General features: G+C 44.7%; 1 protein-coding gene across 3 annotated transcripts in view; it reads left to right on the forward strand.

Moving 5' to 3' along the window:
- LOC119169391 (uncharacterized) overlaps window positions 1–12,011 on the forward strand; it is an 86,225-nt gene that overhangs the window by 23,333 nt on the left and 50,881 nt on the right. For all 3 annotated transcript variants that reach the window (XR_012893841.1, XM_075887059.1, XM_075887058.1), the window contains exon 2: window positions 10,060–10,128. Coding sequence is in view for 2 of the 3 variants with exons in the window: in XM_075887059.1 (XP_075743174.1) it covers window positions 10,060–10,128 (69 nt within the window). In the remaining variant the exon portion in view is untranslated. The remainder of the gene's footprint in view (window positions 1–10,059; window positions 10,129–12,011) is intronic.

Raw genomic sequence — 12,011 nt, forward strand, 5'->3', positions numbered from 1 at the left:
GGCGTCTGTGTAGATTATATCTTCTTCGTTAGGTACACGTTCAAGGTGTTCAATATGCCGCAGAGTGTAGTATGCCCTTCGCTGATTGTCTGAGGCTTGGCTCATATGTTTTGGAAGCGGCCGATTGTCTGTCACGGTAATATCTTCCCATGGCGGAATGGTGAGTATAATTTGAGGCAGGTTTTGGTTGCTTAGACCTAGCACGTTCCTGATGGCTCTTCCAGGACGGCTTAACTTGAGGCGCTCATTTTGAGCTTGCAGTGCAGGCTCTACATAGTCACGTAATGGAAAAAGTAGACCTGTTCCGTACAGGTCTTCGACTTTGGTGTATTTCGGTAGCCCTGTGGCGATGCGAATGCATGTTTTGTTGATGCATTCAGATTTTTCAAGCTGGGTCAGTGTCATTGGCAGGAAGGGTAGTCCATATAGGAGCCTTGAGTGGACGAGCGTTTGTGTGAGCCTTTTAATTTGACCTTCGGATACGCCCCAGGAGCAATTTGTCAACTTTCGCAGCACTCTTATTGTCTGTTTCGTAGTGTACAGCACTTTTTCTATCCATTGAGTGGACTTGGCGTTTATTTGATATATAATGCCCAGTACCTTAATGTGCTCTTTGCACTGTATGCTTGTGTTGCGTACAGTAAGTTGGATTTTTCTCTGGAATAAATTGCTGCTTGCTCTGCTTTGTAGGTTTCAGAACAACTATAAATTCTGTCTTTTTCGGTGAAATCTGGAGACCTTCCCTGTCAAGGAAAGAGATGATAACATCAATTGCCTTCTGGAGTTGCTGCTGTTGTGTAGAGATGTCTTGCTCGTTGCACCGAATTGTAACGTCATCGGCATAGATTCCCGCCGAGATGAACTGGACTTCACTTAGAAAGAAGGCAAGTGGGCGCATTGTTATGTTAAACAGTGCTGAAGAGATAACGTCTCCCTGCGGAACTCCGACTTTGTTGGAGTATGATTGACTGGTGAAAGAGCCTATTTTTATAGAAAAGCTCCAGTCCTGGAGAAAACTCCGGACGTAATTATACAACCTTACACCAGCAGGCAGTTCTCACAGCTCTCGTAGTATAGTATCATGGGGAACCGAATCGAAAGCCTTCTTCACGTCAATACCTACAATAGTGCTCGGCAAATACGGTGAGGGGTTCTTTAGTACGTCCTCGTATAGGCGCCGCAGTGTGTCTTGAGTAGACAGGTGGGGTCTAAAGCCAGTTTGGGTCCAGTGATAGTGCTCCCCATTTTCTAGCATCCATGTGAGGTGCTTGTTTACCATTCGCTCCATCACGTTTCTGATTACTGAAGTTGACGAAATTGGCCGAAGGTTACTTGCAGTCGTCGGATGTCTGTTTGGTTTAGGCAGTGGTATAACATTTGAATGTTTCCATTCTTTAGGAAGACTGCCATCTTCCCATACTTGATTGATAATGGAAAGAAGAGGGGTTAGTTGGTTCTCTGTTGATTGATTGATTTGTGGGGTTTAACGCCCCAAAACCACCATATGATGAGACGCCGTAGTGGAGGGCTCTGGAAATTTTGACCACCTGGCGTTCTTTAACGTGCACCCAAATCTGATTACACGGGCCTACAACATTTCCGCCTCCATCGGAAATGCAGCCGCCATAGCCGGGATTTGATCCCGCGACCTGCGGGTCAGCAGCCGAGTACCTTAACCACTAGACCACCTAGTTAGTTCTCTGTCAGTTGCTGTAATTTTTTGTAGGTAATCATGTCAGGGCTCGAAGCTGTTTTACAATTTGACTCCTTTAGTGCTATTATAAGTGCTTGAATTGTGAAGGGAGCATCCAATATGTCGTTGCTTTGTTTTTCCTCTGGCCACTTTGGATACTCCGGATGCCTTGCGGGTTGTGGAAAAAATGTGTTGGCGCACGTATCAACGGTGGCTGGTGCTGATGAATGGAAAGCCAAACAGAGTTTTTCAGCGGCTGTTCGAAATTTTCCTCGGCCTTACAATGATTAGACAATGTTCCATAGCCTTTGTTTATTAATCCTACCATGTAGCTGGTTGCAGCAATCCTGCCACTGTTGCCTACGTAGCTTTCATGCGTACTTTGATGCTTGTCTCGTAAGAAGCTTAAGCCTCAGGCGATTCGGAGCTGACTTTTCAGTCTTGTATGCATGTAAAGCAGCTATGCGTGCCTCCCACAAGTTTAAGAGGTGCTTATCGGGCGCAGGCTTTTGAGGAGTCTTTTTGTAGGTTTTGCTTGCCTTCCTTGTCACTTCTCATATATGTTTTGTAAATTCGTCACGGGTGACTGTTTTAGGGCATCCATACATATAAGACCAATACTTGTCCAAGTCAATGAAGGAACACAACTTTGACATAGTACAAATTTCGCCCCAGGTAATCACAATTGATAAGTGGTCTCTGCCGATATTGTCAGGCCATAAGTCCCAGTGTGTACCTTTTGGTAGGTCCCTAACCCACGTGCAGTCTGGCGATGTATTATTCTGTATCGCGCTACCAATCCTTGTGTATTGGCCTGGCGTGTTGAGGAAGGTAAAGCCGGCGTCTTCCAAAGCTTTTTTTTAAGTTGCTTCCCTTTGGGAGAACCTTGTGAGTATCTCCAGAAGACGCATGGTGCGTTAAAGTCTCCCAGAATTAAGGTTGGACCTTTAGGGTCTATTTTACTAAGGGGTAGCTCCACATTACTTGATTTGGAGGGGCTGTAGCAGTTTAATATTTCGTATGTCTTGCCCTCTATTTCGGTACGAGTTTGAATGCACGAGAATGAAACTGAATAAAGCAGGTCGTGGAGCGCCAAAAGGTTTTTCTTTGTATACGTAACACATCGACCACATGAAACGCCAGTATAGCCTGGAATGGGGCAATATTTACCCGGTTCCTGCACGCAAACGATATCGGGAGTTTATTCGAGAGCGTTTATGATGTAAAGGAAGTCATCAACTTTATTGGGAAGGCTTCTCGCGTTCCACTGAACTATCAGAAACATGATTCAGAATCTATGGTTTCTTCTTGATCTGCACTTGCAATATGCCTGACGCGTTTGTTACCTTTAGCCGACGTTTTTGGTTTGAGTGTCTCAATAATGCGTCGCATGTGCTGTAGCTGTGCAGCGAATTGCTCGAAGCGACGCTCGTATTGCTCATGCTCGGGGGGGGGGGGGGAGTTGCCCTTGACTCAAGGTTAGAGCGTCTCTGGCAGCATTTTGTTTTTTTTAATGGGATAATCACAGTTTTAAGTTCATCAATAGTTTTCTGTTGGTCACTGATAATTTGCAGATACTTCTTCTGGGTGTTTTATAGTTCCGCTAGTTCTCGCAAAACGCTTGGATGCGTCTGTAGTGAAGGCGAGGCATTAGGTGGAGACTGCGTGTTATGCACCTTAGCTGCATATGTGGTGGGGGACGCTAGCTGCGTTGGAGGTTGTGTTGCCGACTGCGGGTGCGTCAGGGGTGTGAGTGTTAGTTGATCGGTTGCAAGAGACGGAAAGTTTTGTTCCTCTGACTGTTGCGTCTTCTGGGTCTTTTTGCCTGACGCGCATCGGTTCGGTGAGAAATAGGGTCCCACTGGCTTGTGTGGTTTGTTCACTCGCTTACGTAGAGCAGAAGTAGCTGCTGCTACCTTTGGACAGTCAGGCGAGCGCGAGTCATGGGGTCCACTGCAGTGTATGCATTTCGGAGTACAGATAAAATCTTCCGCATGTTTTGTATGGCACTTTGTGCACACTTCTAGGTCCCTTTTAGGAGCTGTGCAAACGTCAGCTCTGTGTCCTATGCCTAAGAAGTTCAAGCATGACGTTATCTTGGGTCTGTATTGTGCACAGGGAAGCGTACTGATTCGAAAGCCACGTATTCTAGCCGGTTTGAACCGTTGAACGTAATTAGTGCTGTGTTAGACGACCCGAGAGGCCGTGCTGACACGATTTCGTGAGTTGAACTTGTCAGGCCTTGCATTAACTGCTCTTCAGTTAATCCCTTGATTCTGAAAATGACGCCTCTTATGCTCCCTTCACGGAGCGCAACATATGTATTAAACTGCACGATTTTATCGTCAATGATCAGGTGCTCCAGGTTCAGCAATAGATGTGCAGCTTGCTCTGTGTAGCAATCAACTACTTCTAGGTTAGACTTGGTGAGGAGTCGGCAGTGTATGTCTGACCCCTTTATATGAGGAAGCCTTAGACGGAGTCTATACGCAAACTGGTCCGGCGGAATCTGGGTGATGTTAAATGCTTTAGGCCTCAACATTATGATCTCAAATAGGGTCTGTGGCTGTGGGGAGGTTGGTGGCTTGGGTCGCGGAAGTTTTCGGTTCTGTACTACAGTCCAGCTTTCCTGGTCGTCCATAGCTGTATGCTCGAATGCCGCATGATGTTCAGCAAAAAGATGCGGGCTTACTTGGTTTCCTGAGGTGGTGGGGCCGTTTGGTGGTGTGTCGCTCGGAAGCCCTGACCGGGATGATCCTTGGGTGGTGGGGTCCACTTGCTGGCTGTCAGAAGCATCTTCCAGTTGGCTGAGGGGTTGGAATCTTAACGGTGCGATCATCTCCTCTCTTAGGTGGGCTCCCCTACAAGGGTAGCCGCCTCAGCGATGAGCGGAACAAGAGAACCGTTGACAGACGCCAGAAGCGTTCGTTGCAGCGGCAACGAACGCTTCTTAATTTATTACAACGCTTCTTCGTAATTGATTACAATTAATACACACTGTTTTTTTAATCTATGACACAAAATGTTAGTGAGAAATAGCACTTCGCACTTCATTTCATAAGCGCTAGAATGTATAGGCGAGAGAAAAGTTCTTCCTGTGACTTCATGTTTACAATATCCTGACATTCATACGATATAAAGTGGCCAACTATATGTTTTTGGTGCATGGATTGAACTGACTGGCCCCTGAATTAAAGTCATTGGTAATTGGATTAAACACGGTGTCACTTGGATTAAACTCATTGGCACAAGGCCTCATTGAGTTGGCGCTTGTATTAAATATGTTGACGCTTGCATTGAATGTTTGGCACATGAATTAAATAGTTCGGCGCTCAGAATATTTCAATGGCGTGCAGATAATTTAAGCTGGCACTTGGATTAAAGTGAGCGGAAAAACCTGTAGATCTCCGAAGAAGCATGTCAGCAAGTGTAGTCTATAATATGGGAGACCAATGTTCTTATGAAACGAACCCCAGCACCGACAGTGCCCTCTCCAGACAGACAGACAGACAGACAGACAGACAGACAGACAGACAGACAGACAGACAGACAGACAGACAGACAGACAGACAGACAGACAGACAGACAGACAGGTGTACAGAAGACAGACAGATGCACAGAATACAGACAGGTGTACAAAGGACAGACAGACGGATGGACGCCTCCGGAGCTTCGCCCCACTCATCAGCATTCTATCTGTAGACATGCGGTGATTTTTTAGCCTTTACTGACCTTTCTTTTTGCGATGTTGTTTATTTATGAACACTTTAATACTTTTTTTCCTTTTTGTTACTTCACGCAATGATCCATAATGTATGTGGCTGCGCAAAGAAAAACGGATGGTACCAAAAAACGAGAGCAAAGGGCAAACAAGCGCTGTTCCATACATTATCTCTCATTTTCGCTCGTTTCTTGTTTCCGTCCATTTTTTCGCGCAGTTGCATACATTAAAAAAGCCCTGAAGCACTTTTTTGAGTAACCATAAAATAATTCATTGGAGAAGAATTTTGTCTCAAAAAATCAACACCGCGTCAATTTAACAATCTGTTCAGTACTAGTGGAGTTACAAAGATCTGTCACGTGCTGCAATCGCATTCTCTCTTCTCTCGTCCCGACGGAAGTACTAAAAGCTAAGCAGGGAGGAATGGGAGGGGCAAACAAAAAACGTCACGCACGCCTCCGGACTTTGAGTACTTTTCTTTTTTTTTCTTCGAATGCGCGAGTTTTTCAGTGTGACCGCGCGCGCACGCGTGGACAGTAGCGGCCTCCCGCGGCGTTCTCTGTAACGACCAAGCGCACCATGTTCAAATCAGCCAATAACTGATAGATGGGCTTACTACGAGTGATTTTTGGTCTTATTCCGTAATTTGTTGAGAGAAGACAAAGCAATTTTAAGCTGACTTTGATAATTTATTGTTAATTCCAGGCCACGTGATATTCTATAATATGTAGCTCGCATCTAGTCGGGAACTCTACTACCGATCAGCAGCGTTTTTTGACCATGCTTAAATAGTGTTACAAGGCCCTTTTAGGATCATTATCGACTCGGCCAACTTACCATTCTTCTGAAATAACGGTGCCTGCAGCGCCCCCAGTGCGTTTCTTCCAGCACCGTGGCGTTTGGGGCATTATTTGATCGGCTTCGCAGTATTCGAGCTGATCAAGTCTCAGAGCTGTATTCCCTTCCGCGTTTAGTGAAAAACCCTGCTAAAGAATCACAGCATATCAACAGAGTGAATGATGATGAGTGGGACGAAGCGTCTGTCCTTCCTTTCATCTGTTCGTGTTTGCGTCCATACGTCTATCCATGCGTCCGTCCATGCGTCCATTTGTCAGCCCGTGCTTCTGTCTGTCCGCCCGGACGCACGGACGGACAGAAGCATGGGCGAACGGACGGATGCATGGACAGACAGACAGAAGCAAGTAACAACTCATGGATGGGCGTACGGATGGACGGACGGACGGAAGCATGAACAGGCTCACGGATTGAAGCACGGAAGGAGGAAAGAAAGCACGAACGGGCGAATGGACACATGGATGGACGGTCGGACGAACGCTTTGCCCCACTTATCATCATTCACTCATTGTATATGCTATGAAAACCTCTAACATCATCTAGTTATATAATTACCAACTACGTATACACAAAACGTCATCTATTGAGCTACTCGTAAACTAGAGGTGGCTACATACTACTGCTACTACTACAGGGGATAGATGGACGAATGGATGGACGGATGGACGAACGTAAGCATGTAGAGACTCACGGATCGACGGATGAACAGAAGCACGGAAGGACGAACGAACGGATGGATGGACACACGGACGGATGGATGGATGGACGGAGGCTTCGCCTCACTCATCATCATTCACTCCGTGGATATGCCCAGGTCAACCTAAATTGGTCGTGAAATTCAGAACGAAAAGGGGTCTGAAACCTATTGCAACCGACATCAACAGCCACGTGACGATAGAAGCGCGACTAGGTGAGGGGGGGGGGGGGGGGACAAATAGCGAAAAACAAAGTATTTCAACGTGTATTTACATTAGATTGTAAAACACTACTAGATTATTTTAAGAAAACTTTGGACTTTCGTATGTGGTTAAGCGGGCATTTTTTTTTCGTTTGATTTCCGAAAAATCGTACACACGCAGGCAGTCTTCTAACATGGGCCAACTAATTTGGGGGCGTATCCAGGCAATGTGTTAACAGAGCTTGCGTTTTGTTCGGTTCATTACTAGTTCAACGAGCCATCGCTCATTTTTCGGTGGTGGTTTTGTGCGTACCTTCAGAAGTTAAGTTGTTTTTATGTCCATTTCAGAGCTCAACTAGCTCGCAGATTGTGTAGATAGCCGGTCCTGTAGCTGCCGACTGCATTCGCTGGCGCACGGCCAGCGTGCCCTCGCCTTTGTGACTGTGAACGCGACCGGCTAAGCAATAAGGCGCGGTACTATACGGCTATGAAAGCTGTATATTGAAAGCTACGGTCTCACTTCAGTGGTTTTCAACAATTGGACAACGTGAGTTTTCGAACCATTGTGCTATTGTGCTCGTGAACAGTTGTCTTACAATTGCTTCTGCGAAGTTTCTTGTGCATATTGCAAGGACGTCACTTGGCTAATAAAACAATTTTGCTTCCTCAATCTTTTTATTTTCGCTTCTTCTCTCTCTCGCATGTCATGAGCGAGACACTATTAGGGCGAAATAAAATTGCGTAATAATAAAGGCACGTAGCTGGTCAGCAATTGAAAAAAATTCAATTTCGTGTAATGAAGGGCTAATGCGCAACGTCGCTACAGCTTATGGTTATGACCTCATATTTTAATTTTTATTATTTTTTGGCTGTTAGTTGTCCCCTCCTCACGTAGATGGTGTCGGTGACAACGAGCCACCGACTACTGGATCCACGAGCTTCTACGAAAGTTACGCCCGCAGTTTACATATACCTTGGACATGCTGTGAAAACCACTAACGCCATGTAGTTATATCATTCCCAAGTACATATACACAATACGCCATCTATTGAGCAACTCACAAACTAGAGGTGGCTACATTCTACAGCTACTACTACTGCAGAGTAGGAAACTACCCACGGCCTGAGAAGCTTCGCCTCTAAAAGAAATCTAATTTAATCCCTATTTTGATGCAATGCCGTGATGAGATATAACGTTACATCGATCTAATTACAGGTCAGAGCCTTCCATTGTCATTTCTGCTCGCAATAGTTCTTGCGAGCACCACCACGAGTTATGCAGCAAGCACCGATGTTTTAAAGCAGTAGAGGGCCCCTTTAAGAATCACCAAAGTCGTTGTAAACACTGTATTGTCCACGAATTTTCACTAGATGCTTCACAAGAAAAAAAAGAAGCACGCTGTTATACAGGTAGCAAATCTCACAGTGGAATCAGCATGTCCTCAAATTTTTAGCTTCAAGGCCCCATCTTACGCTAAACTGCACTGTATTAGAGTTTCCCTGAATTTCCTTTAAGGCAATTACAACACTATAAAGGCGTAATAAACCTTTAAGGCTACATTCAATAACGTTTCACAGCTCCGGCGCGTGCCGTACCGTTGCAGCGCCGCGGCCACTCCGATGTCCGTGCCCCACTGTAGGTGAGGGCTCCCTAGGGGTTGCTCCTGTTCTTATATGAATCTTTTGTCGAATCTCCATCACCAGTAAAGGTGTTTAGGGACTCTGATCACACCAAGGAATCACAACAGGCATCTCTGTTTCATTCCCGATTGTTGGATAACATTTTTTTTGTTTACGCGTAAATGAAAGCAGTGTGCACTCTTCAGTTGTGGGTGCGAGACCAGGACGTTGTAAGTACCTTACTGTGATGGTCGAGGCACCTTATATCGAGTACGCAATCGGCGCCCGCTAGCTTCATGCGCCCACATGCAGATGTTGTTCACATATTAGCTAACTTTCACCGTGTCAGGAACTTCAGTATCAAGTCCAATCAACTTGATGTTGAGAGCACCTCCTTGAGGAACCTCACGGAGAAGATGATAATGATCTGTATCTTCTCCACTAGTCGACATAAACACTGTACGTTCTCAAAGGTAACACACGATTCTTGCATAAAGGCAGACACCGAGGCCGACATCCTCTAGCGCATCAAGCATCGAATAATGCAACACCTTGCCGTAGCCGCCTTAATATCAAGACAAACTGTTGTCATTAGTTTGCGTCAACATCTTCTCTGTTGAAAATCGGAGACCATGTTGGCCACACACTTGCTATTACTTACCAATTTCAGTAATTAGTGACTATGAAACTCTGCTAATAAGTATGAAAGAAACTAGAAACTATAATGCTGCTTTTACACACTCCGTAACATATATTTACCAGTGATAGAACATACTCTTACTTTTACTTTCTAGCAGCCGATGCCTCAAACTTGACACTTCACATCTCAATTCCTAGCTTAATAAAGTTAACAACGCCAAAGAATCTTTCACACTCTGCCGGTAGTTGCTGTATATCTTGGGACATGGGCCATGACAAGTATGGCTGGTATCACCGAAAAGAGCTTGAGTGACTGAACATGTGGCACTGTTGTTAATCACTTTTTAACAGGGCCCCGCCTCGGCTGCTGAACCGTCGGTCGCGGGATTGAATTCCGGCTGCATCGGCTGCATTGTCGATGGAGGCGAAAATGCTCCAGGCCCGTGTGCTCAGATTTGGGTGCACGTTAAAGAACCCCAGGTGGTCACAATTTCCAGAGCTCTCCACTGCAGCCTCTCTTATAATCATATAGTGCTTTGGCACTTTAAGTTGCATATGTCAATCAATCAACTATTTAACAAAATATTATGAAATTCATTCATCGTTGCTAACCAATACGTTTCTATTTTACAGCCATGCTAGGGAACTACCTCTTCATGTGTTCCGTATTAGTCATGGCATCTACCGCTTTTAAAAATACAGGTGAGTACCGTAAACGTTCCTTAAAACATTTAAAATTCTACAACGCAAAATTTGTCTGCTTGTATAGGAAATACTACTCGCCTATTATAACAGTGAACCTGACATAGTCACCCCATTCATTTGCGCACCAAAATATTAAGCAGTTTCTATTGCGAAGTTTAACAGTTTGTGTTAGTAGCCAGAAGTATTCTTTTTTGGGTTAGTTGGTTCATGTTTGTGTACAAGCCACAGAAATATGGCTATTTTGCGCAACAAAATAACCCGAGAAGAGGTCAAAAGAGCCCAAATTTCGAGTGTTTATTTATTATATCCTGCATCACAGTTTATAAGCACAGACATGGCCAGCAAAGTAGGCACACATCGAGTGCAAAGCACCCTAATCAAACTTGTGATTTAAGAACTTGCTATCTGCCTGTGAGAGAGACACTGAAGTATCATTGGTATATATGGAACCTCGTGCTTTTGCATGATATGGCTGCCACCATTCCCGAGAAGTGGTGTCCCGGCTTCAATAACATGAATCTTATTCAGGCATGGCTCACAATTATGGACACTACCATGTGTCAGCAAATGTTCCCCAGCTTTATATTTTAGCGAAAGCTTGTGTTCCGTGCACGCTCATTCACGCACCTTCTCGTCTGGTAGACATACATTGCCGCCGGATAGCGGAAATTTCTAAATGATACTGCTGGCACATTCTGTGTATGACTTGACATGGTTCTTGCCTGCAGCCAACCTTCTTGCTTCCATCAAATAGTATACGCGGCCATAGCTGAGACAGCTTTCGCGGCTCAGAAAAAATATTGGAGAGTCAATTTGCAACGTATTTATTGTCGGAATGTCTGCAGCGATTCGTGTTATATGCAGAATTGTGGTTGTTTGGATGAGTTGGCCTGTCCGGAATATTTCTATGCTGTAACCATATCGACTTTATATCTGAGCAGTGCTTCTTGGTGAGCATAATCAATTCTGCTTCCTGGCCAGCTTTGTTAGATGGCATGACCTGTTTTTGCAGCTTCTGCTCGTAGCAAACTGAACTTAGCCTAGTTAACCTCCCAGCCTTTCTTATATTGTATCTATCTCTGTATCTGCTCATGGCATCACAAAAGAAAGTGCGAATCGTCACTTGCCTGTCGTTCCTTAATAAGTTCAGCCTGCATAGTAATGATTAGCTTAGTCTAGTTAACCTCCCTACATTTGTTATATTGTTTCCTGCTCTCCTCTCCTCATGGCAGCAGAGAAGAAAGTGCGAATTGTCACTTGCCTATAGTTGCCTAATAAGTTCAGCCTGCATAGTAATGATTAGCTTAGTCTAGTTAACCTCCCCACATTTGTTATATTGTTTCCCTCTCTCTCTCTATCTCTGTTCATAGCATCAGAGAAAAAAGTGCAAATTGTCACTTGCCTGTCGTTCCTTAATAAGTTCAGCCTGCCTGGTAATGTTTGGCTTAGTCTAGTTACCCTCTCTACCTTTGTTATATTGTTTTTCTTACTCTCTATCTGCTCATGGCAGCAGAGAAGAAAGTGTGAATTGTCACTAGTCTATAGTTCCATAATAAATTCAGCCTGCATAGTAATGATTAGCTTAGTCTAGTTAAACGCGCTACCTTTACTATATTGTTACCCTTCTCTCTGCTCATGGCAGCAGAGAAGAAAGTATGAATTGTCACTAGCCTATTGTTCCTTAATAGGTTCAGCCTGCGTAGTAATGATTACCTTAGTCTAGTTCCTACCTTTGTTATATTGTTCCCCCCCCCTCTGTTCTTTCATGACAGCAGAGAAGAAAGTGCGAATTGGTACTTGGCTATCATTATTCAATAAGTTCAACCTGCATAGTAATGAGTAGCTTAGTCTAGGACCTACCTTTGTTATTTTAATTTCCT

Source organism: Rhipicephalus microplus, chromosome 2 (assembly GCF_043290135.1).
Source record: "Rhipicephalus microplus isolate Deutch F79 chromosome 2, USDA_Rmic, whole genome shotgun sequence".
In the NCBI taxonomy this organism is placed as follows: Eukaryota; Metazoa; Arthropoda; class Arachnida; order Ixodida; family Ixodidae; genus Rhipicephalus; species Rhipicephalus microplus.